General features: G+C 45.0%; 1 protein-coding gene across 1 annotated transcript in view; it reads left to right on the top strand.

The window, feature by feature from the left end:
* Nucleotides 1–22,944, top strand: part of nalcn (sodium leak channel, non-selective) — a gene marked incomplete at both ends in the record, with an annotated part of 65,208 nt that extends 42,264 nt beyond the window's left edge. The window contains 29 exons of the mRNA XM_079169579.1: nt 7,485–7,621; nt 8,278–8,419; nt 8,607–8,680; nt 10,264–10,365; nt 10,551–10,620; nt 10,768–10,859; nt 10,986–11,108; nt 11,695–11,751; nt 12,246–12,366; nt 12,470–12,601; nt 12,825–12,992; nt 13,741–13,845; nt 14,341–14,447; nt 14,546–14,666; nt 14,780–14,878; nt 15,046–15,139; nt 17,191–17,297; nt 17,478–17,552; nt 17,669–17,788; nt 17,878–17,946; nt 18,062–18,210; nt 18,313–18,406; nt 18,802–18,934; nt 19,412–19,527; nt 20,218–20,375; nt 21,014–21,164; nt 21,295–21,441; nt 21,576–21,693; nt 22,802–22,944. Coding sequence (XP_079025705.1) covers nt 7,485–7,621; nt 8,278–8,419; nt 8,607–8,680; nt 10,264–10,365; nt 10,551–10,620; nt 10,768–10,859; nt 10,986–11,108; nt 11,695–11,751; nt 12,246–12,366; nt 12,470–12,601; nt 12,825–12,992; nt 13,741–13,845; nt 14,341–14,447; nt 14,546–14,666; nt 14,780–14,878; nt 15,046–15,139; nt 17,191–17,297; nt 17,478–17,552; nt 17,669–17,788; nt 17,878–17,946; nt 18,062–18,210; nt 18,313–18,406; nt 18,802–18,934; nt 19,412–19,527; nt 20,218–20,375; nt 21,014–21,164; nt 21,295–21,441; nt 21,576–21,693; nt 22,802–22,944 — 3,324 coding nt within the window. The remainder of the gene's footprint in view (nt 1–7,484; nt 7,622–8,277; nt 8,420–8,606; nt 8,681–10,263; nt 10,366–10,550; nt 10,621–10,767; nt 10,860–10,985; nt 11,109–11,694; nt 11,752–12,245; nt 12,367–12,469; nt 12,602–12,824; nt 12,993–13,740; nt 13,846–14,340; nt 14,448–14,545; nt 14,667–14,779; nt 14,879–15,045; nt 15,140–17,190; nt 17,298–17,477; nt 17,553–17,668; nt 17,789–17,877; nt 17,947–18,061; nt 18,211–18,312; nt 18,407–18,801; nt 18,935–19,411; nt 19,528–20,217; nt 20,376–21,013; nt 21,165–21,294; nt 21,442–21,575; nt 21,694–22,801) is intronic.
* Between the last annotated feature and the right edge of the window lie 282 nt (nt 22,945–23,226).

Here is a 23,226-nt window from a genome sequence, read left to right as displayed (position 1 = left end):
CCCTTTTTTCTTTTGTGCTGCTCCGATCAGTGATCTGATCAGTGATACGATCCAAACGGTGAGTTTTATGATCCGTTGCAACACTATGGCCGACATATCATCTGATTTATATTTTTTCACTTTTAAGTACAGAACCAATATATCTGTCTCAAAATACAGTATTAGTCGGGCTGAACAACTTCCGAGATGTTGTTCGTGAGAGGACATACATACAGATGCACTCCCTTCATTTCCTGGCCATGCTCCTTACTCCTTTTACCACGGTGTTGGTCCCATTGTATTCTGTTCATGTGTGTGTGCCCAGTAGCCCCTGGCCATTGCTATTTCGGGGCCAGACCCACAACAGGCTTGGAAAAAAGGATTTCCTCTGCACACTCTCAAGGATGATTGTTGTTGTAAAAGATGTGATCCCGGATCATCAGGCCGTGAGAGATTCAGTTAAAAGCTTCAGAGATGATAAAGCGGACCGCTGTGCCTCATAGCTTGTACCGTATAACCACGCTGCCATCCGGTGCGAGGCCCACGCATGCAACATTTGAAATATGATTGCGTTGTTGCTCAAGGATTTACGAGTGAAGCAGACAAATGGGAGTTTATAATTGTGGGCCTCTTTGTGCTGGTAGAGGTCCATGTGAGCGTCAGTCGCGGTGTGACGGATGATGATGGATGACTTCTCTCTCTCAGATATGCATTATCAGTTTAACAGACGACTGTTGTAAGGGAGGGCTCCCGACCAGATGAGCATCCTTGAGGAAACACGGCGGGGAGGCCGCAGACAGAGGGTGTGATGTGGCACAGAGGCAATTGCCCCCCCGCCAGTGTGCGGCAGCGTGCGGCTGTCAGTCCAGTTGCGCCCGTCCTCCACATTTGTCAGCTGAACGGGGTGGGATGTGGCGTTGACTGCGCGAGATCAACCAGGGGGGGAGAGGGAGGTGGGTGAGGGAGACGGAGGGAGCGACATGAACACATGGGGAGGGGAAAGAGAGAGAAGAGAGAGCCGCAGGAGAGGGAAGATGGATGTTTGCTTTGGGTATAAATGAGGATCAGGATGAGTAGTCAATGTTCCACAGCTGTGACGGCAACGCCGATACAATAAAGGGCCGCTTTTCTCTCCAAGTCGCAACTCATTTTCTCCCATATCCATATGTGCACGTATGGGGCGGTGTGTTCGTACACGTGCATTCTGCTCGGTGCCACAGTGTTTTAAGAAGACACCCGGCACCGACTATACATTTTGTTGAGTTTTTACGGCTTCCCACCGAGGATTTCGTGATTTATGAGTTCAACTAGAAGCCCGTCCTCCCATTTGTGTGATTTAATGGACCGAGGACTTTTTGGGGGATTTGGTGGAGGAGAAGAAAGGCGAAGAAGAAGACGGAGGGAGCGGAGAACAGAGGAGCGTAACCCTTAGAGAATCCCAATACAATGTGTTCTTATCTTTTTGAATGTCACCTTCACTTTTCTATTGAAAAACATTTCAGGCACTGTGCCATGTCTCTGCCTTGTGCTAAAGCTAGCACGAACACACACACAAACAGTCAAGACCCATGTCTAAAATTATTTTGAAGAAGAAAAAAACTTTCGGCATGTTTTTCCATGACTGCAATCACACGTTCATTTTCCTCGGATTGTTACTCTAGTCTATGCCTTCAGTAAACTCGCCCGTTGAATGTGGCATTCCTACAATCGTAACTGTGAAAACAAAGAATGGGAAGGAAGGCTAACGTGGAGACGTGCTAAGGCAGGCTAACATGGAGACGTGCTAAGGCAGGCTAACATGGAGACGTGCTAAGGCAGGCTAACATGGAGACGTGCTAAGGCAGGCTAACATGGAGACGTGCTAAGGAAGGCTAACATGGAGACGTGCTAAGAAATCTTTAACGGCCATTTAAAAGCATTTGGACTGAATTTAGTTCCCAGTTTTTGTGCTCGAGTGAATGCGTTGATAGAACAGTAACAATGTTGTACAAGGCATCGGGGAATATCGTTGACCAGCGCTGGTTTATAGTAAATATCCACACAGATGTATGTTTGGACCAATGCAGATGAAGAGTTGTGTCTTCCATTTAACACATCAATGATACTTGAGTACATTTATGTAGTTTTTGGGGATGTTTTGATCATTCAAACTTTATTTTCTGAAGTGTTATTTTTGACAACAATAAAAAAAACACTACTTTTCTTACCACTACTTATTACTACTATTACTTTATTTGACATTTTAGCCCTTTTTTTTACAGTGTGATGCTTTGTTTAGTACGATTATTATTGATATTGTAAATATGGATGATGCAAGACTGTGAAACGTATAGGTTATCCAGCTATCTGGAGGGGAAAAAAAGATCTTTGCAGAGATGATCTGTAGCTATTTAATTGTTTTTTTGTTTGTTTTTCTCACATACTTTGTATATACAAGAGTGGAAGATGTATGTCAAATAGTGGTAAGAAAAAAAAAAGTCTGTAAAGCACAAATACAGTGTAGGCATCGCATTATATGGTATCCGCAGTTGTTTTGAGTATTAGAGGTTTACAGGCTGTGTGGCTTTACAGCAGCTCCACAGCACGGCCCATTACCCAGCTAATGAGAGGAGAGGGTGACCCTGCTAACTCGCTCTCAGCTCTCCCACCGATGGGTATTACGGCTGGACTGGCCCAAGGCCGGGGGAACCCAACCAAGACTGTGAGGGAATGTGGAGTGCACATAGGATATAGTATGACAGGGACCTGCATGTTTTTCACCAGATTTCCACATATACATTTTAACATAGATTCTGGATACGGTTGGCCCAGGGAACATGCGTATATGGAAGGACAGAGAAACACAGATACAACACTTTTCTTTCTCTTCTCCTGTCCCAATTATGCACAGCTGATGTCTGGTCCTGTTCCTTGAATGGCAGGCTCTGATGTCTGAATGGTGAAATGCAGACGGCTGTACATACATCCGCCCACAGGCACTCGGGCCGAATATGTGTGTGTGCGTGTGTGCGTGTGCGGGCAGAGCGGCTGCGTAGGCGGCCGCTCACCAGCTCCCCGTCGCGCCATTGGCCGGTCTCCGAAGATATCCGCTCTCCGTGTGTTTGCGTGTCTGTGAAGCGCTCTCACAGGACCGATCAGAGGAGTTGCACAGTGGGAGATCGAGTATTCGCTTGCCTCAGTCAGTCAATAACTAGTGCTTATGCACAAATGCTCCAATGACCAGGATGCTCGAGAGAGATAAAAGATTTTTTACTGCCATATCAGTGATTTTTCAAGTAGTTTGGCTGCAGTTGGTGGATCAGTTGCAAAAAAAGGGCTGCATGGTTAATATCTTTTGCTGCCTCTTCCAATTGGATCCGGCGTTCTGTTCGCTCCCTTGCAGGGCAGCTTGAAAAAGGAAGAATTTTTTCAGGATGCATATATGGAACAGATAAGAGTCGAACCGCCACATAGGTTCGTCATTCAGCCAAGTGCAGTTGTCATCACTCTATCAGCATGGAGCTGCCTCAGAGAGAGAACTCAAGCTTTCTTGTATGTTAGTTATTAGATGAAGGTATTCATCCGAACTGAACACAAGTAATAGTGTCGTTTTGCAGGGGGTTTCGTGTTTTTGGCCCTTTTTCCCTCTCAGCTCGTTTTCACTCTGTCTCAAGACTCTCCAGCTGCTTGTCTGAGGCCATTTTGATGCTGACTATTTTACCTCCCCTCTCCCATGAACTATCTCTATGACTGAATTTAGTCTAATGCTAACGGTCAGCATTAGCTTTTCTTCCTCCCTCAGCGTCGGTTTGGGGAAAGCTGTGGAAATCCCTCACGAAAAGCTCCCCAGCTCAGCCGAGCCTGAAATTGAGTCGAATGGAAGTTTGAAGCGGCGGCGGGTCACCTGAATGGGTCTCAAGGCGAAACACATTAGTCTCGGCTCCATTGTTACGCCGCCGTACACTAAATCTCATCGGTGGCAAGCGAAGCAGTGGTTTAGATTCACCAGCCATTCACTGTAACATAAAGAGAAACACAGGGGCGTTTTCTCACACACACACACACACACACTTGAAAATTGTTTTCTTTGGGCCACACAAAAACATTCCCACACAGTTGAAATGGCAGACTTGCAAAGTGTTTTAATCACACATCCAGCAGATACAGAGCGCAACATTAGCATTCATTAGGAACCTTGTTTGTGTTACATGTGTACTCCAAGTGGGTTCATCACCACAAGCCATTGCCTACCTTTCACAAGTTGTGATCCATTGATAGCCCCGTTCAGTGTATTGACAGAAATAAATATACTGGCTGCATTTAAATGCACAAATGGTTTTCTAATGCTCATTTTTAAGTCCTTAAACGGACTTGCTCCTAAATACATTTATTGACCTGGCATGTGCCCTCTCAACCATTAAAATCCACGGATGGAGCCCTGCTGGTTACGCCCAGGTCAAGGTTTTTGCAGCCCCACAATATGGAACTCTCTGCCTACCAAACTCAGACTTCGTCTTTAGCTTCTTTTAAAACCTTTGCATTTGTGAAAGCTTTTAGAAATGTTTGTATATTTCTACTGCTTTCATTTCTATTTATGTGATCTTATCATAGACTGTATTTAAAAAGTGGATATAGTCCACCCATTGGTTAGTGGACTGCCGTTTTGAAATCTCGAGTTTGGCACACTGGCCGTCACCATCTTGGGTTTTTTTTGCAACCAGTAAACAGAAGTGACCATCTTTGAACTGCAGAAGAGTGACATAGAGTATTCGTCTCTGGTAGCGATAGCAACCTGTCAATCACAGTAAGCCCGCCCTAAAGCATACTCTGCTTTATGGTCTATTTGACTCTAAATAGACCACAATTTACTAAATGAACATCATGCTGTTTGAGACCATAAACTCATGTTTACAATGTTTACTGAGGTAATAAATCAAGAGAGAAGTAGAGTCATTTTCTCATAGACTTCTATACAATGAGAGGAGTCGCCCCCTGATGGCCATTAGAGAGAATGCATGTTTAAGACTCTTCAGCATTGGATTCACTTTTCAAAACCAAATTCATTTTATTGTCTTTACTTCCTCCTCACTCATCTCCTTTGGCCTTCTTGTCATTTTACCAGCCTTGTTGGGTTTCAATTTTGTTTGTAAAGCACTTTGTAACGTTGTTAAGAAAGTGCTATGAAAATACAGTTTGCTATAATTATTATAGTGTCATGTGTGCACTTTTATTGGAGAAATCAATTCCTAAAGCTATAGCCAATAATCAGTAGAGAATAGATTTTTCTCTCTGTTACTGAGCTCTTGCATGTCCATGTGTGCCTTATTGATCCTGTGTATTGACCAGACTGAAGGTCCTAAGCACGTACAGTTAGTAGTAATCTATGGCAACCTGCTAGTTCATCTACTCACCGGGTAAACAGCCTTACACAGCGTCAATTGTGAAAGACACTATATGTTTGGTAATGCAGCAGACAAACAATTCTAAAGTATAGCTAATAAAAATGTTATAAAAGGATACTTTATGATCCATGGCACAATGGGTTGCGATTTGTTATGCCAGGGTGATTTCAGTGCATCCTTCGCTTAGTTATTTTCAGTCGGTGGGTTCAGATGCAGCATATAAACAAACAGATGAATTGAATTACATGAATAAGTGTGCATCATTCACGACACAAGATCTCTGATTATGAGTCAAGTTCATTCTTTTTGAACGTTCAGTCTGTTCCTCTCGCCTCAGCTCTCTCTGTCCCTCTTTTATGGGAAAAAAAAGAGCAAGAACGGGAGATCAGTGAGGAGACGGAGGCAATGAGCAGAATCTGAAGTTGAAACCAAGATTCTGACACTTGGTCAGTGTTGTATTAAAAAAAAAGAGTTGGATAATAGGTGGAGATGAACACAGAGAGCAGTGAAGGAAGATGCACAGCACAGAACGTTTCACTGTAATGGGACACTGCTGCAGACGAGGGGCGTAGAGCCTCGGCTAGAACTGTGCATCGCGCTGAGTTGGCCCCAATTGATTTGGACCTTTGAGAACAGTATGGTCCATATTAATTCTGCACCGTGTATGTGTGCGTGTTTGTGAATCGTTGTGTGTGTGTTCTGCTTGCTGGGAATTGAGCGACCAAATGTAAAGGTACTATTTGAGATGACTGCAGCACTTTCTGCAAGTTTCACCCCGGAGAACTGCAGCACCATAGAAGAAGCTCACTATTCTTATCTTCAATCCTGTACTGCTGAAGCAGATGTTGCATATGATGGTGCTTTGTTTATTGCTTCAAGCCACATTAGATCCACAATCCACTTGTCTAGTCGTCATCCCTTAAGTTTTGTCTCATGCTTATTTTCTCCCATGCATTTCCTTCTGTCTACTTTCTCTCTCTTTTAACATATTTGAGTCTCACGCTCGGTGTCTCTCTCTCTGCCTCTTTCGTGTCTATCTTGGGAGACACAATGTAGACTGAAAGCCTAGGCAAGCAAATGCTGGTACCATAATCCTGTCTTCACAGTGTGCCACTCAGCGCTCACCCACTCGGGGTAGAAAAGAAGCTCCCACATTTCAGTCTGCTGGAAGAAAGTAAAACACAGAAAGACAGATTTCCATTCCCTCCGTCTCCTTCCCACGGCTGTCCTCCCCTCGAATCCCGACTGGCCGCTCCAGCTGCAGACAGAGATACCAGACGAACGAACGGCGTGACTGACGGAGAAACAGTCGCTCAGCAGCAGCCCAGTCAGTGTTGTTTCACAGCGGCTCGCCGCTCTGAATGATAAGCTGCCATTTCACCGTCGACCCAAAATGCAGTTCACTTCTGCGTAGCCTATCTGCAATGCATCAGGGGTTATCTCCAGGCAGCCAGACACAGAATACCTGCGAGGGGATTTCAATCAGCCTCCCCCATATGTAATTAAAAGGGAATAATTGGTTTCATTCATTTTGTCATCTATTTTATTCTTCTTTTTTTTTTTGCCAGCTAGGCCCATTGCGCACGCGCACATTATTCCGACTCGTGCTACCTTTTCTTTTCTCCATTAAGCACTCCAAAGTAATCTTTCCTTTTTTTCTTTTGTTGCCTTCTCCATTCTTTTCTCAAAGTAAGTGGGATCTCGTTTTAAATGTGGCCGTGTGTGGTGTATGTGGTGTGTGTGTGTGTGTGTGTGTGTGTGTTGTAGGTAAGTGTGTTGCTGCCATCATCAGGCAGAAATATAACGCTGCACTTTTAAGTCCTTATAAAAATAAAAAAATTCTGTATTTCAGTTTTCTCCTGCAATACCCGGCCTAGTCTTGTGCTTTTTTTTCCATGAATACCAGCTCGTGCAGTTCTTCAAAATCCCTGAACTTTCCACACCTAAACCACAGTAACAGTGTCCTTCTTCCCCCGTGTATCTGATTTTTATATCTCTCTTCCCATCAAGTGGCTGACTTTCCCTCTTTTACTGTATCTCATCTCGCTCTGTTCCATGCCTGATCTGGTTTCTATTCTGCCCCCCCCCTCCCCTCCCCTCCTCCTCCTCCTCCTCCTCCTCTAGCTTAAGCAAAGCGAAGCCAACGCTGACACCAAAGAGAAGCTCCCTCTGCGACTCAGGATCTTTGAGAAGTTCCCCAACAGACCTCAGATGGTGAAGATCTCCAAGCTCCCGTCCGATTTCACCGTGCCCAGGATCAGGTACCCAGTCTCAGCCGAGTCAATTCCTACAGAATACATCTTTTTTTTTATTTATTTTTTATACAGACCTGAATGTCTGTTTGGCTGCAGTTAAATTGCTGTTCTAAAAACAGACGGGCATCTCGTCCCAAAAAAAATCTTTGGCACATGCTAAGCGAACCATTTTATATTTCAAGCACCAGTATTATTTTGGGCCTAAGGAGAAGAGAAACTGGGTGATTTAAATGACATTTTACTGTTACCACCATTTCTCAGACATATTCTACAGTACTGACATGCTGTGAAGAAAGAACCAGAAACCAATATTTCACATTTGCTCCCAAGAAGATAGTAACCGATAATATTCTGCATGCAGTTTTTGTTTTAGCAGTAGAACTGAACTGTGTCCAACACAGTGGACCCCGTAATCAATTTTATCGTTTAGTTGCTGATTAAAGCACAGCTGGGTCCTTCGCTCCCTGAGAAGTCCCCCTCTGCAGCCCATCTACCCGGCCGCTGCAGCAGGAGCTCCCACCGACTATATATTGTACCAAGATTGTTCGGCCGCTACGTTGCAAATGTGATTACTTTCTTTAAGCATATGGAGTTCTTCAGTAGCGAACCGCTCATTACACTTCTTTGCGTTGTGTGTGTGTGCTGATTGTTGTGTACTCTAGGGAGAGTTTCATGAAGCAGTTCATTGATCGTCAGCAGCAGGACACCAGTTGTTTGTTCCGGCGTCTGCCCTCCGCATCGTCCTCCTCCTGTGACCACTCCAAACGCTCAGCCATTGAGGACAACAAGTATATTGACCAAAAGGTACTTTCACGCACTCTCTTACTTACACACACACAGATAGTGAATGTGAAAGTGACAACTCTTTTAGTGGCTATATATACAGAAGATACAGTAGCAGTAGCAATTGTTGTTTGTATGGTGTGTGTTTGGATGGTACACTATGCATTTAACAAACTGACAGCTGATGGACTCTCATGTGCTCTCTCAGCTCCGCAGGTCAATATTTAGCATCCGAGCTCGTAACCTCCTGGAAAAAGAGAACACTATCAATAAAATCCTGCGGTAAGACACTTCTGACACCTCCGCAACACAACATCATTTTGGTCATCTGGGCATCTAGGTTGTAAACTAATTTAGTTGAATTTTTTAAACAACATTTCAGTGACTGTATTTCAATGTTTATTAAGGAAGCATTTTAATTATGTCTCCCGCTCCACCTTTCATTGTTGCATCAAGAAAAATCATCGTTATACGTCACGCAGATGTCTCTAAAGAGATTCACTTTTCAACCAAATCTTGCTTAATTTTAACCCCACGTGTGTGGACGTCTTTTGACCTGCAACTTTAAACAGCTCCCCCGCTTTTGACTGTTAGCTGTCTGTGGTCTACTGTTAAGAAAGCTACGATTGGTAACCTTGAGAAACCAGCGAGAGCACGCTAGGAAAACTATCCAACCAAAAAACCCAGCGCCGCCGTTGCCAACTCTGTTCCAACATAAGTAGCTGACAGTTCGAGCTCCAATAGTTGCTAAATCTAGCGAAAAAGTCGCTAAATAATCCTAAGGAATGTAAACAACGAACATGGCTATTGTTAGCACTCGCAGCTGTCGAGCTAACAGCTTGTGGAAGAGTTTAAGGTCGCCCAATCATTTTATCGGGCCCGAATGGAATGATACAGTCCTGCTACACCCACAGATATCAGTGTTTCATCTTTTTTTTTTTTTTCAGAATATTTAATTTATTGACTAGTGTCAGGATGTAATGAGAGTTTCAACTATTTTTGAAGAAGTCTACTAATCCTAGCTTTAATCGGGAGATCAGAAGATGTTGCATTGACACCATCCTCGGAGACCCCAGCTGCAGTCGACGTGTTTGGTTTGCATCATCCACGGTCATGAAAGACGTCCTAGTCTGCATTAGATGTAGCTCTGCTGTAACAGCACTCTGGCATTGTTAATGCCTCTCTCCCTCATAGTCTCACACACACACGCAGAGACACACACAGACCCACTTCAGACTCATCACCATGAAGTAAATGGATGATTTTCTATTCAGCATGGCAGAGCTGGCACTAAGTGTGGATCAGCTCGCCGGCACCATGTACAACCCCCCCACCCCCCCCCCTTATTTAGTCAGTCTGGAAGATAGACACCATATCAGTAGTCATAACACATTCTGTCTGGCCTGCCATCATCCGCGCAAACGCACAATTAGGGCTCACAGTCGCGTGGACAAACGTCCAGCACGCGCAGGCGCTTTCACTCACTGCCAATAAACAAGGAATCGCTCAGAGTCTCCGTAAATGATTGAAGTACACGCGCCGTCGGTGCCCACGGCGTCATTAGCCCTGTTCTGGGACATGACTCTGCTGTTAGCCAGAACACACAGGGATGCCCACACACACACATTGACTAATGGAATGATTGGAACCTATTTCCAAATAACAGTCTGGATTGCCACTGTCAGGGGCCGCGAATGACGAAGGTCGAGGATAGCTCTTTAGGCAGCAAGCTGGACCAGATCCGGCTGCGTTGTGGTTACCAGCCGGTGACCTCACGCACTGATATTTAAATGATATTTATATATTTAATATTCATTATCATTTATCACGAGGAGAGAGTAAGAAAACATGTTTGTGTTTCACAGGGCTTGCATCAGACAGCGTATTCTAAGCGGATCCCTGGAGGGCCAGCCAGCCAAAGAACGCTCCATACTCAGTGTGCAGCATCACATCCGGCAGGAGCGCAGGTCTGACCACTCACACACACACACACACGCACACGCACGCACGCACACACACACACACACACACACACACACACACACACACACACACACACGCACACACGCACACAACCACAAATGCAAACAAGTACTATCTTACGTACCTGCGAAGTATTGCGTTACACATGTTTGCTCTTTTGCACCTGCAGATCTCTGAGACATGGGTCCACCAGTCAGAGGATCAGCCGGGGGAAGTCGCTTGAGACGCTCACCCAGGATGTGAGCGCGGCACACGCACAAATACTGACACGCTGTACCTCACTGAGTGTTTTGTTGTTTATGCATTCCACTAGTATTCTTGAAAACAATAAAAAATACAAATAGAAAGTGTCTTTTATACCTTCATCATCTGTTCTCTGCCCCCAGCATTCCAGTACGGTACGCTACCGTAATGCGCAGAGGGAGGACAGTGAGATCAAGATGATCCAAGAGAAGAAAGAACAAGCTGAGATGAAAAGGTATTCTCACACACACACACAAGCATTGACCAATTGATCTGACAAAAAGACATTTCTGTTCAGTCCTTGCTGTTTCATGGCTATTCTGTGTAGTAAATGGTGTTTGTCCCATCTCTGTGCTCGTAGAAAAGTCCAGGAGGAGGAACTGAGGGAGAACCATCCGTACTTTGACAAGCCTCTCTTCATCGTGGGGCGGGAGCACCGCTTCAGGAACTTCTGCAGGATGATTGTGCGGGCTCGCTTCAATGCGTAAGATCAGTCGTATATATCTCCATTTGTTCTAAAGGTGTTGACAAGTGTCTCCAGGCAGCTTCCCGTGGCTCAGAATGGTGTAAAGTAAATACACAAAAAATATTAAGGTTGACCCACCTGTCTTTGATTTCTTTATACCAGGGGTCTTCAATGTTTTTCAGGCCAAAGACCCCCAAACTGATAGAGAGATGGAGCAGGGACCCCCGACTATATATTATATATTGTATAAAATTGTGTTTTATATTAAACTGGGCCTAGTGCCATGTATAAACATAGCTCTTTATTGTGCATTCAATACTAAGCTATTCAAATAATACACAGGTTCATATATTCATGTTTTTATTTTAAACATGTGAAGGCACAGTGAGTAGGGCGGCCGTGCTACTGACATTTAGAAACATACCTTCAGCTGATACCAATGACAATTGCAGTACCTCCGCGGACCCCCTGTTGAAGACCTCTGCTTTAGACCAATGTTGAACCAATGTTGTACTGTTTAATCTGCAGCATAGGGTGAATATCCTTGTGTGAGGTTTTATCAACATGTCAACAATTCAATTTCTTTGTATGAATTCATATCTAGATCCAAAACGGACCCCATAACAGGAGCGGTGAAGAACACCAAGTACCACCAGCTGTAGTAAGTGTGATGAATTATTGATCCCTTCACTCTCTCGCTATTGATCTGTCCGCCCTACAGCAGTGGAATACTTATTAATTCTTATTACCTGCCTGATGTGCTTGCCCAAAAAAACTAGCGGTAAGGAATGAAAATTGTGAAGTGAGGGCCCATTATGCAGCCTGATCGTAATTCATGGAGAGCACACGGTCTGATTATTAAAATGAGAGCTCGTCCTTTGTATCAGATACTGTTGGTGCCGGGGGGATTTTACTTTTTTTTTACTGACTCCTGCAGAACAGATTGCTCACACACACACACACACAGAGTGTTATTCACTCTCACTCTCTGATACCTCTCCTCACATATCCTCCCTCTCCCTTTGTCTGCCCCCTCTCTTTCTCTTGAATTATTTGCTGGTTTGCAAACCAAATACCTGTCTTGACCCACTTACGACTAATAAACTATTTCTCTTGTTTAACAAAACAATATGCTAACGTACGTGTCCCCCGCAGCGATCTTCTGGGCCTCGTCACCTATCTGGACTGGGTTATGATCGTGGTGACCATCTGCTCGTGCATTTCCATGATGTTCGAATCGCCCTTCACCAGGGTCATGCATGCCCCCACACTGCAGGTATGGAAAGCTGAGCGAGCGATCGGTGGCTCGATTGGGAGACGCGACTGTCGTTACACTGTCGTTACACAGTCGTTACACTGTCGTGCTTCTCTTGTTTCAGATCGGGGAGTACGTGTTCGTGATCTTCATGAGCATCGAGCTCAACCTGAAGATCATGGCCGACGGCCTGTTCTTCACCCCCACCGCCGTCATTAGAGACTTTGGAGGGGTCATGGACATCTTCATCTATCTTGTGAGTAATCTCAACCTAGCTTAGTTCATTTCACGTTCAAATTGGCTATTCATCTGGTGTGCAAAGATTATGCAAAAGACGGATTTAGTGTATGACATATCTCCAGGGTTGCTAAATCAGATGATGAATCTGTGACGTGGACGCATTGCAACTGCAACGATGCCTTTCTTTTTTCGCCCTAACCGCTTGCTGCCTTCCTCACTGTTGGTCTTATTCTCCGCAGGTGAGTCTGATCTTCCTGTGCTGGCTGCCTCCTGACGTCCCTCCTGAGTCTGGGGCTCAGCTGCTGATGATGCTGCGCTGCCTGCGTCCGCTCAGGATCTTCAAGCTGGTACCCCAGATGAGGAAGGTGGTGCGGGAGGTTCTCAAAGGGTTCAAGGAGATCTTCCTGGTTCGTTCTTAGCCATTTCCACTTGTGTGCAGCAGAATGGTGCAAATCTTTTCACGGTCTACTAGCTTTACAGTGTTTTAGTTTTTTTATTTATTTTTACACACATTACATTTACTCAGAAGCAGAAAGAGAGATTTATATTACATACGATTCATGTTAGTCCCCATTGATATGCACTCTGGGCATATGCACGTAAATGTGCATGAACATGACTCAGGCTTCTCACTCTTCAGCGTACTTACGAAAAACTTAATCAGGAGAAAGCTCTGGCATCTGGCAGGTAGTTATTTATTTATACCTCAGTGCAGTGTAACATTAAACTTAATGCGACACTGTTAAACTGTAAAGATGGTCTCGAAAAGCTTTTAGATGTGTGAAGGACTATGATATGCTTTGGAAAAAGGTTGACGGTTAAGTATTTATGAATTATAGTGGATACGTGCATAAAATACCACCAAGATTTGCACATGAATGCATCTTATTCCCCTCTATAGCACTGTGCTCTTGTTGCTATTGCATTCACACCCGTTTCTGGCGTTGGCTTGCCTTTTCCATCGCCTGCCAAGTGTTAGAATTATATTATTAGGAGCTTGCTTAGTTACCGATTCCCTCTTGGTCCGACGTGGATTTTCCCAGCTGAGTTCTCCACGTCTGCAGCTGTCTGACTTCCCTCAGCTTGCTCTCTGATCTCGCACTCATGGATTACGCTGAACCGTCTGCCTTAAACTCCTGATTGATTCTCCTGCAGGTTTCCATTCTGCTCCTCACACTAATGCTGGTGTTCGCAAGCTTCGGGGTTCAGCTGTTTGCCGGAAAGCTCGCCAAGTGCAACGACCCCCATATCCTCAGACGGGTACAGCAAGAAACCTAATCTCCTCACTAAACCACCCACCTCCCCATTCCACACTCCCCGCAGGGAACCGCGAGCTGAACAAGTACAAGGGGTTTTCCCAGTCAATCAATAATCCAGTGGTTACCTTTATCACACTACAGTCATTATACTTCTTTCAGCTTGTGCCAATATTTTACTTTACAAACAAGTCTACTCAACAAGTTAACTGAGGAGAACTGGTAATGCGCCGATGATTTCTGTGCATTGAAATGATCCATTTACTTACGTAGCAATGAGGAGAAACATGTTGTCTTCAAACAGACTTTTTAATCCTTTAAGAACTATTTTCTCAGTGCGTTATGCAAAAACAAGTACAGCTTTTTTCCAGTCTGTTTATCATTTCAAAATGTTTGAGTTGTTATTTCATACAACACACATGATAAGCCACTTCACTAACAGCTGTTCTAATGGTTGCTTCATTCTGTGTTTTGCTGTGAACTGTGTTGTTGGTTGCAGGACGACTGCCACGGTATATTCCGAATAAACGTCAGCGTTTCCAAAAACCTCAACTTGAAGCTGAAGCCTGGAGAGAAGAAACCTGGTTTCTGGGTACCGAGAGTCTGGTAGAGTGCTTTTTATTTATTTTATTTATTTTATATATTTTATTTATTTTATTTATTTTATTTATGGTGATTGATGTATTAACTCCGTCCTTCCTCAGGGCCAACCCTCGTAACTTCAACTTTGACAATGTGGGAAATGCCATGCTGGCTCTGTTTGAAGTGCTGTCCCTGAAAGGCTGGGTGGAGGTCCGAGATGTCATTATTCACCGCGTCGGACCGGTACCTCACCTCACCTTACTTTTACCACTCATTTCCACCAAAGTCTTTCTTTTCACCGCTGGCGTCTATATTATGAGAACAGTGTGACAGTTTAAATACCACTGTGCCTGCAGATCCATGGCATCTACATCCACGTCTTTGTGTTTCTGGGATGCATGATTGGACTCACTCTGTTTGTGGGCGTCGTCATCGCAAACTTCAACGAGAACAAGGTAAAGAGAGCCACGCGCAGCGATGCAGCATCATGCAGCATCATGCTTTTCTATGCTTTTTGGGGGGGGGGGGGGGGGTTCAAACCATGTCACTGATGCTGCAACCGAGCTTACAAAAAAAAAATTGCCACCAGGATTTTAATGTGTTGTGTTTCTCCCGCCGCCAGGGCACCGCTCTCCTCACAGTGGACCAGAGGAGATGGGAGGACCTGAAGAGTCGACTGAAGATAGCCCAACCTCTGCACCTGCCCCCTCGCCCAGGTACTCACACGCAAAAAAATAAAAAGACAAATGCTTCGGCAAACATTCTGCAGTACAAAGCAGTGGCATAAATCACAGCATTATGAATTGATTGTCCATGTGGCGTGTGTGCCCGCAGTTTTGTTTGGCGTGATTAATCCGCATTTTACGGTCCTTGTTTTTCATTGAGGACTGACGCCTCCCAGCAGTCGTAATGAAGCAGTTGAATAGGAGGACAGATATAACGTGCATGTCACAGCCTTCTACAGGAAATTCATAGAGGGTATCAAATGTTCACCTGTTGCAGTGAACTACCAGCTTCACCCGCACTAAAAATCCCATTCACGGACAAGCGGCAACCGGATAAATATTGAGTTTCCTTACATTTTTTACACACACTCAAACTACGTTGCTATCGATAACATGTCGACGCAGGAACACGGAACATTCACGCCGTCGCTCTTTCTCCTGTGATTAAGAGTCGCGATAGTAGTTGAACGTGCCTCGGAGGCGGTGTGGAAAATGGCCCGTTAGTACAGTCGAGGCTGAGAACTAACAGGAAATCAATGGCTTCAGTTCTAGTCAGCGGTGTCGCTGACACCGGCGGTATCAGCCAGACTTTGATCCGCATCCAGAGGCCCCTCTGCACCGGCGCCACCCGCTCACTGCTGGCAGATCATAACAGCGCCGAGCTGGCCCGAACTCACATGGTCCGACTCAAAAGTGCTTGTAAAAAGTCATATGTTATCACAGAGACCGCCACTAGATTTTGTGTCATGTTTATTAGATATTAAACTCCCCGCTTTTGATGTGGATAACGTTGTGACTAGGATAACATGCTACAACGCTCTCCAAACTCAAAGCTAGACTGCTGACACGTGAAACAAGCATGAACTTAAGAATATGCATGTGAATGAGGAAATAGAATCCCGTAGAGCAGTCATAGTCCTCCTGTGCAGTGTGCGGAACACCCGGTGGCAATGTGGGGGTCCCGTCAGATACTCGATTCTCAATTTCATGGATACAAGCAAAGCCAACTTGGCTGTTCACACATCACTAAGGCTAATAACCTTAACAATATGGCCACTCACACAACCACACAACAACTACTCACTTGCCACAGACATGCAAACACGCTCAAACTCGACGCACAGACCTCGGCTCAGCTTCTTCTCATTGCTGTCCTGGTCGAAGAGAAGAGAGGGGAGACAACGTCTTTCTTTAAACCAGGTTCTCACGAAAGGCGCTGGATCAGACATGTCCATAAGTGGTCCAATTAGGTCCACAAACTGGCACAAATCGGCGCATCCTGTTGCGTTCCTGGCTGGATGCGACATTTACGTCACACATCGTCTCTCGCACTCACTACTCATATTTGTGAATGCATATTTAGCAGTTTGATTAATGAATACTGGGCACTAGTAAGCTTTCAAAAGACATTTTGGTGACAGTTGCAAGTTAGAAATAATTGTCTCATGATTTAAGAGACCCCACATTTTACAGTTGAGGCTTTCAGGAGGTCAATCAAGGAGACTCAGACCCTCCGAGACCCTCCCGTACTTCCCACACTGCCCCTGTGGCAAAGGGGATATAGTATTGTTTGTGAGTTTGGGTGGGCGTCAGCACATGCCACTACCCTCTTAAGCTCCTCTTGTTTCTTTTTAAAGCAGCTTCAGTTTCCTAATGTGCCTCAGAGAAGACTCTGCATCTCCTGCTCAAGCTCGAGTTCTGTTTTATGAGATACAACAGTAACAAAAACCTCCCTTTGCAAAAATTCACCAAATCTGTTCGTGTATGTGGAAACCTAGAGCACAATCAAGCGTTATTGCTCAGATGTCAACACCCGAGCAGTCCATGAGTGCCATCTGCTGGACAGGAAGGACCACTACCACGGATTCAAGCATCAGCTGCTTTTGTTAAAGACCTACAGCTACAGCCAGTTTAGACATGCTAATTTGAATCACTGACTCTGGACTGAGGGTCCACTACTTGATGGTAGAAACATGTTGAAGGAAATGATTCCCACAGAGACGTGTTTGTTTTATAAGTGTGGTCTTCTATCTGCTGGACAGAAAACGGGGGTTTCAGGGCCAAGATGTATGACATCACTCAACATCCCTTCTTCAAACGGGGCATTGCTGTGCTGGTGCTGGCACAGTCGGTGCTGCTCTCAGTCAAGGTAAAGCCTCAATTTGCAATACATCATGTCATTTCTAATGTATCTGGGTTTTTTTTTTAAATCTCCTATGAGCTTGTATTTATTTTGCATTTCCAGAACAATGAAGATGTTCCAATGAGGTACATTGATATGATGTGAACTGACTTACTGACATGTGTGTGAATCTGCTCTCCTCTCCAGTGGGACGTGGACGATCAGGTGACATTTCCCCTCGCCACCATGTCAGTAGTCTTCACCTTTATATTTGTACTGGAGGTGAGCATGTTACCCTCATTTGTCACTTTAATGGTTTGATTGCCTGCACTGGGCATATATATGTGTGTGTGTGTGTGTGTGTGTGTGTGTGTGTGATGTTACTTGTCTTTTTCCAGGTGACCATGAAGCTCATAGCCATGTCTCCCGCGGGCTACTGGCAGAGCAGACGGAATCGCTACGACCTGCTGGTCACGTCGTTGGGTGTCATCTGGATAGTCCTGCACTTCTCCCTACTGGTTCGACAAATTCCTGTCACACGAAGAGAACATTTTAGAAATTCTTGTGGAGTCAATGTTGCATATAACTATATTATTTCCCCCTCTAGAATGCATATACCTACATGATGGGCACATGTGTGATTGTCTTCAGATTCTTCACAATATGTGGGAAGCATGTGAGTATATTTGCGCTCAAGAATCTGCTAAATTTGGTGTCTTTTGCCAAAAAATAAATAAGGATTTGTATCTTAACAAAATATGCTTACGGATGTGTGTGTGTGATGAATGTAGGTGACTCTGAAGATGCTGCTGTTGACCGTGGTAGTCAGCATGTACAAGAGCTTCTTCATCATCGTGGGCATGTTCCTCCTCCTCCTCTGCTATGCATTTGCTGGCGTTGTTCTCTTTGGAACCGTCAAGTACGGAGAGAACATCAACCGGTGAGGATGCTGCCTTTTTTTGTCCTCCTGTTGACGAGCACTGCACATGAACACGTACAGTAGATACAGTTTTACGGAGCTGTCCGTCTCCTCTTGTCACAGGCATGCCAACTTCTCCACAGCGGGAAAGGCTATCACCGTTCTCTTCCGTATTGTCACCGGGGAGGATTGGAATAAAATCATGCACGACTGTATGGTAAGATGGGCCGCAGATCTGGCAGACCAAAGAACACTCCATCTATTCCCAACCCGGAAAAATACAGTGTATCGTAAACGTTATATTTTGTGTCTCAATTTTCACCTCAATTTTCCTCCGCTAGCCCATTAACATGCAGGCGAGTGGGTTCACTCACAGTTGTTCTTATAATTTTGTGTACTCACAGACCTCACTGTTAGCAGATTTTACTAGGACCACTTTCTATCAATGAAAAAGAAGCCCCAATGAAAACTGCTGACATGGCTATCTGCGTGGCTAGATACCACACATATGTTTAATTTAGTAGTTTGGGTGAACCGACCCTTTAGCGTTACATTTCAGGGAACGTTTGGGAAGTTGTAATGCCCCGTATGTTGTTGTTTTTCTGTCCCCAGGTTCAGGCCCCATTCTGCACCCCGGATAAACATCGCTACTGGGAGACTGACTGTGGCAACTACGCTGGAGCGCTCATCTACTTCTGCTCTTTCTATGTCATCATAGCCTACATCATGCTCAACCTACTTGTCGGTCAGTGTGCGCAGGTGCTCTTGTATTAATGACATTGTGGGGACCATGTCTTTTTCACACAGTTTGCGGGACACAACTGTGTGTGTGCATAAAAGACGTAATAGGATCACAAACTTGTGATTTAGCAACAGCAAGGCCTCTACTTCATGCTGTTTTATGTGACGCAAGACTGCAGTGTTCATGAATCATTCTTTCGTATGGGTTTGTCATCTTTTCAAAGAGATGGCAAAGAGTTCCTCCGGAGACGAGAGTTTAGTTTATTGTGGCCTATATTCTGATTCATTTAGTCTCCTAGAAGCCAGTGCTGTTGGCTCATTGCATCATAAGATAAATAGCTCTTTAGAGCTATAAAGGGAAGCACAACAACCTGCATTTATTGTCTTGCAAACACAGACGATTGATGCATCTTTAAACGAAAACTCGCCATTATAGAATATTATCATCCGTGATTATTAATATCTCTTGCTATTGCTGCAGCCATCATCGTGGAGAACTTCTCTCTGTTCTACTCCACCGAGGAGGACCAGCTGCTGAGCTATAATGACCTGAGGCACTTCCAGATCATCTGGAACATGGTGGATGACAAACGGGAGGTGAGACATTAGCAATAGGAGAGAGGACGAGGACACAGCGAAGGGGAGAGGGTGATGATCATATGGCTATGAGCGAGGCATAATATAGAGAAGATAAAAGCAGGGTGAGAGCTGATGAGAAGGGCTCAAGGGAATGAAGTATGCATTGAGTATTTAAATTGAAGTTATTAGAACTGTGTGTGCCGGATTAAAAATGTAAACCCCCCCCCCCCCCCCCCCCCCCCTTCCATTTATCCATGATGTCATCCCAGGCAGCAACCTGTTCTTCTGAAAAGGGAAGCCGATGCTCAAGTGTCCTTAACTTGCATTCTTTCTACTGACCATCAGGGGGCGATTCCTCTGGTTGTAAAAAGAAGTCTGATTGTATAGAAGTCTAAGAGAAAATGACTCTACTTCTCACTTGATTTATTACCTCAGTAATATATATATATATATATATATGTGAGCAGCAGCCCTGACATATGTTTTTATTTGGTTCCACCCCAGCACTATTCACCTTTGCCAGTCACTAGCTGTAACTGTGGTCCAACAAACCAAAGGCTCCAGTAAAAATAAATTGTTATTAAGTGTTTTTACTCTCAGGCTTTAAAGCCAGAGACTCTAAAAGATTGAAGATTACAATTCATGTCTAAGTCTCATCATGTACTTGAATCAGGGTGATTAATTTGACTTCTACGACTGTCTCCCCAGGGGTTGATTCCCACGTCCAGGGTGAAGTTCCTGCTTCGGCTGCTCCGAGGCAGGCTGGAGGTGGACCTGGACAAAGACAAGCTGCTGTTTAAACACATGTGCTACGAGATGGAGCGACTGCACAGCGGAGGGGATGTGACCTTCCATGACGTGCTCAGGTGACCATGGAACCCCACATACACTTAACGCAGATACAGTGTATATAACAAAATCAACACCAAGCTGCACACTTGTACACTCCTTTCCTACCTTACAATTATTTTTAAAAGAAGAAATGTAATTGTTTGATAAACTCACATGTCAAATCTAAACTAGAGAAGGATTTCACTCATAATTTCTAAGTGAATATTTGGATTTGGTCCGAGGGATCATCACGACAGGAACTCTATATTTTGCACAGGAGGTAACAAAACCTGCTTCTAAAGAGAAGTAGGCACCGAATGTCTTCAACAACTGACACTCCCTGATTCAAAACAATGAATTAAGGGTCCTGCGTGTGTAGAGTTATACATCATTTCAGGATTTAAAGGTCTTTAAACTTCAGTTCTTGATGGTTTGGTGCCACTTCGGGGCAATGTTAACTTGTGCAGCTTCACCTAAAGTGTATTTTTGCTTGAAAGCCCTGGTGATCTTCAGTTTTACGGAAGCATAATTCTTTTCCACTAAGCATGTTGGTCGTTTGTCTGTGTGTCTCTGTCTGTGTGTGTGTGTGTGTGTGTGTGTGTGTGTGTGTGTGTGTGTGTGTGTGTGTGTGTGTGTGTGTGTGTGTGTGTGTGTGTGTGTGTGTGTCATACAGCATGCTGTCATATCGCTCAGTGGACATTAGGAAGTCTCTCCAGCTGGAGGAGCTGTTGGCCAGGGAACAGTTGGAGTACACCATCGAAGAAGAGGTTGCCAAACAAACCATACGCATGTGGCTCAAGAAATGCCTCAAACGCATCCGGGCGGTCAGTCTCCCAACACAAACACTCCTCGCGAAAAACACACTCGTTCCCATGGGAATTTGCAAACACACATGTACAATACACGCTGCGGTATCACACACTGACCACATTATGTCCGTCTTCCCTCTTGCAGAAGCAGCAGCAGTCGTGCAGCATCATCCACAGCCTGAGAGAGAGCCAGCAGCAGGAGCTGAGCCGCTTCCTCAACCCCCCCAGCATAGAGACCACCTTGCCGAGTGAGGACCACACTAACAACCCAGACAACCCCTCGCAGCCTGAGGTGAAGCCCCGCATCCGTACCAACACCCGCCCACTCGCACACGCACACAGTGTTCTGTATAGCAGGCGCATCATATAATCTACAGGGTGTGCGCTTGCAGTGGTGAAACAAAAGGATGTCTTCTCTTTGTTTAGATGAGCGGTCTCCAGCAGCTGCTGAGCCCCACGCTGTCAGACAGAGGAGGCTACAGGCAGGACTCTTCAGACCTGGGGAGACCGCAGAGGAAGCTGGGACAGTGGCGGCTGCCTGCAGGTGTGTGCAGCTCTGTGTGCCGTCTGTTGCTAAGTGTCACAGTTCTAAAGTGAACGCTCTGTTCAATGTGAGTTTTAGCAAAGCTTGACTCAAGTGTGTCTCTCTGCCGTGGAAGACCAGGGTTTTATGTGACCTTGTAGTACAGAAAAAGGAATGTATTTACACAGACAGGTCAGTTAACAAGCAATCTTGGAACGCAAGGCAAGGGGCTATATTTGTGGGGCTTCGGTGTAGCCAGTGGACATCCGGGGCCAGGACTTCCTTTTCCGTGCGCTGCTCGTTGTTTACAGTCCGATTAGCAACCTGAGATGTGAAAGATGAAGTGTGCGACAAAGTTAGCCCGTTAGCAAGCTCATCAACCAATAATTCAAGGAAGATTTATTGTCATCATACAGCACGGTGTTGCACAACAAACTCTAGTTGTAGCCCACACAAGAAAAACATGACCAACAACAAGTACAGTAATGCATATTCCTGTGCGTTGTTTTTTTTACTTGCATCAGGAGAAATGCAAACATTCAACATTAGGGAAACACTGTCTGTCACATGTTCAAGCAGCAAGCATCACAGAGTCCACCTCCTCTCGTCCTGCACTCTGTCTTGTGCTCCCGACGAATGAATCCAATCCTCATGCTTTCTTCTCCAATGTTGATGAGTGTATTCTGTCATGTGCCACAAGTGCTCCAGTAATAAAGACGAAAATAACAACAAATTCAGACAAAAAATGGGGCAAAATCCATGGCAGCGACCCGGCCTCATGTACGTGTGCCGCCGTTAGCAATAGCAATAAAAAGCTAAATCATCGTCAGATGGCAGCCGGTGGGTCACTAGATTACTTTACGGCCAATGTGTTCCGTATCTGTTTACTCTTTACTCTCCACACTGACTGTTTACCTGCATTCAACCGCAGACTGCTCGAAAGGGATTGGTCAATACTACTCAGACTACAAACGGATAGCATAAGGCTCCCGATGGCAGAATCTGTTCATGGCAATAAGTAAAACACAAACATTTATTAACAATAGTGGCCTGGACAAAGAAAATCAGTTAGACCGGACAAGAACCAGGCTGTGAATGCTCTCTGGTCTCTTTGTGCTTGTTGTGTCAGGTCGCACCAGTGTGAAGTCCATAGTGTGCAAGATGAACCCCGTCAACAACGAGGCTTCCTCAGGGTCGGAGGTGAAGAAGTGGTGGACCCGTCAGCTGACCGTGGAGAGCGACGAGAGCGGCGACGACCTCATCGACATTTAGAGAACGGGGCGCAGCGCATCCTGCGTTTTTTTTACAGAAGAGCCGGGGAAGCTTGCTGGCCGACTCGAGTCGTTCTATTTCTCCTCTTGCTCTCCCCCTCGATCGATGAGAACGATGCTTTTATAAAATCCCTTTTTATCCAGGTTCACAGCTGTTCAGAAAGTGCTGTGGTCTGTGCGCGCTGGTTATGGATGGGACCTTCTTTAAGCAGCCATTTTGACGTTGCGTTGCCGATTTCGTACCTCTGGGATAGGTTTTACTTTTCCTCTGTGATTTCCACTC

This window comes from Pholis gunnellus (assembly GCF_910591455.1).
Source record: "Pholis gunnellus genome assembly, chromosome: 12".
NCBI lineage: Eukaryota > Metazoa > Chordata > Actinopteri > Perciformes > Pholidae > Pholis > Pholis gunnellus.
This window is presented reverse-complemented; position numbering and strand designations above follow the sequence as displayed.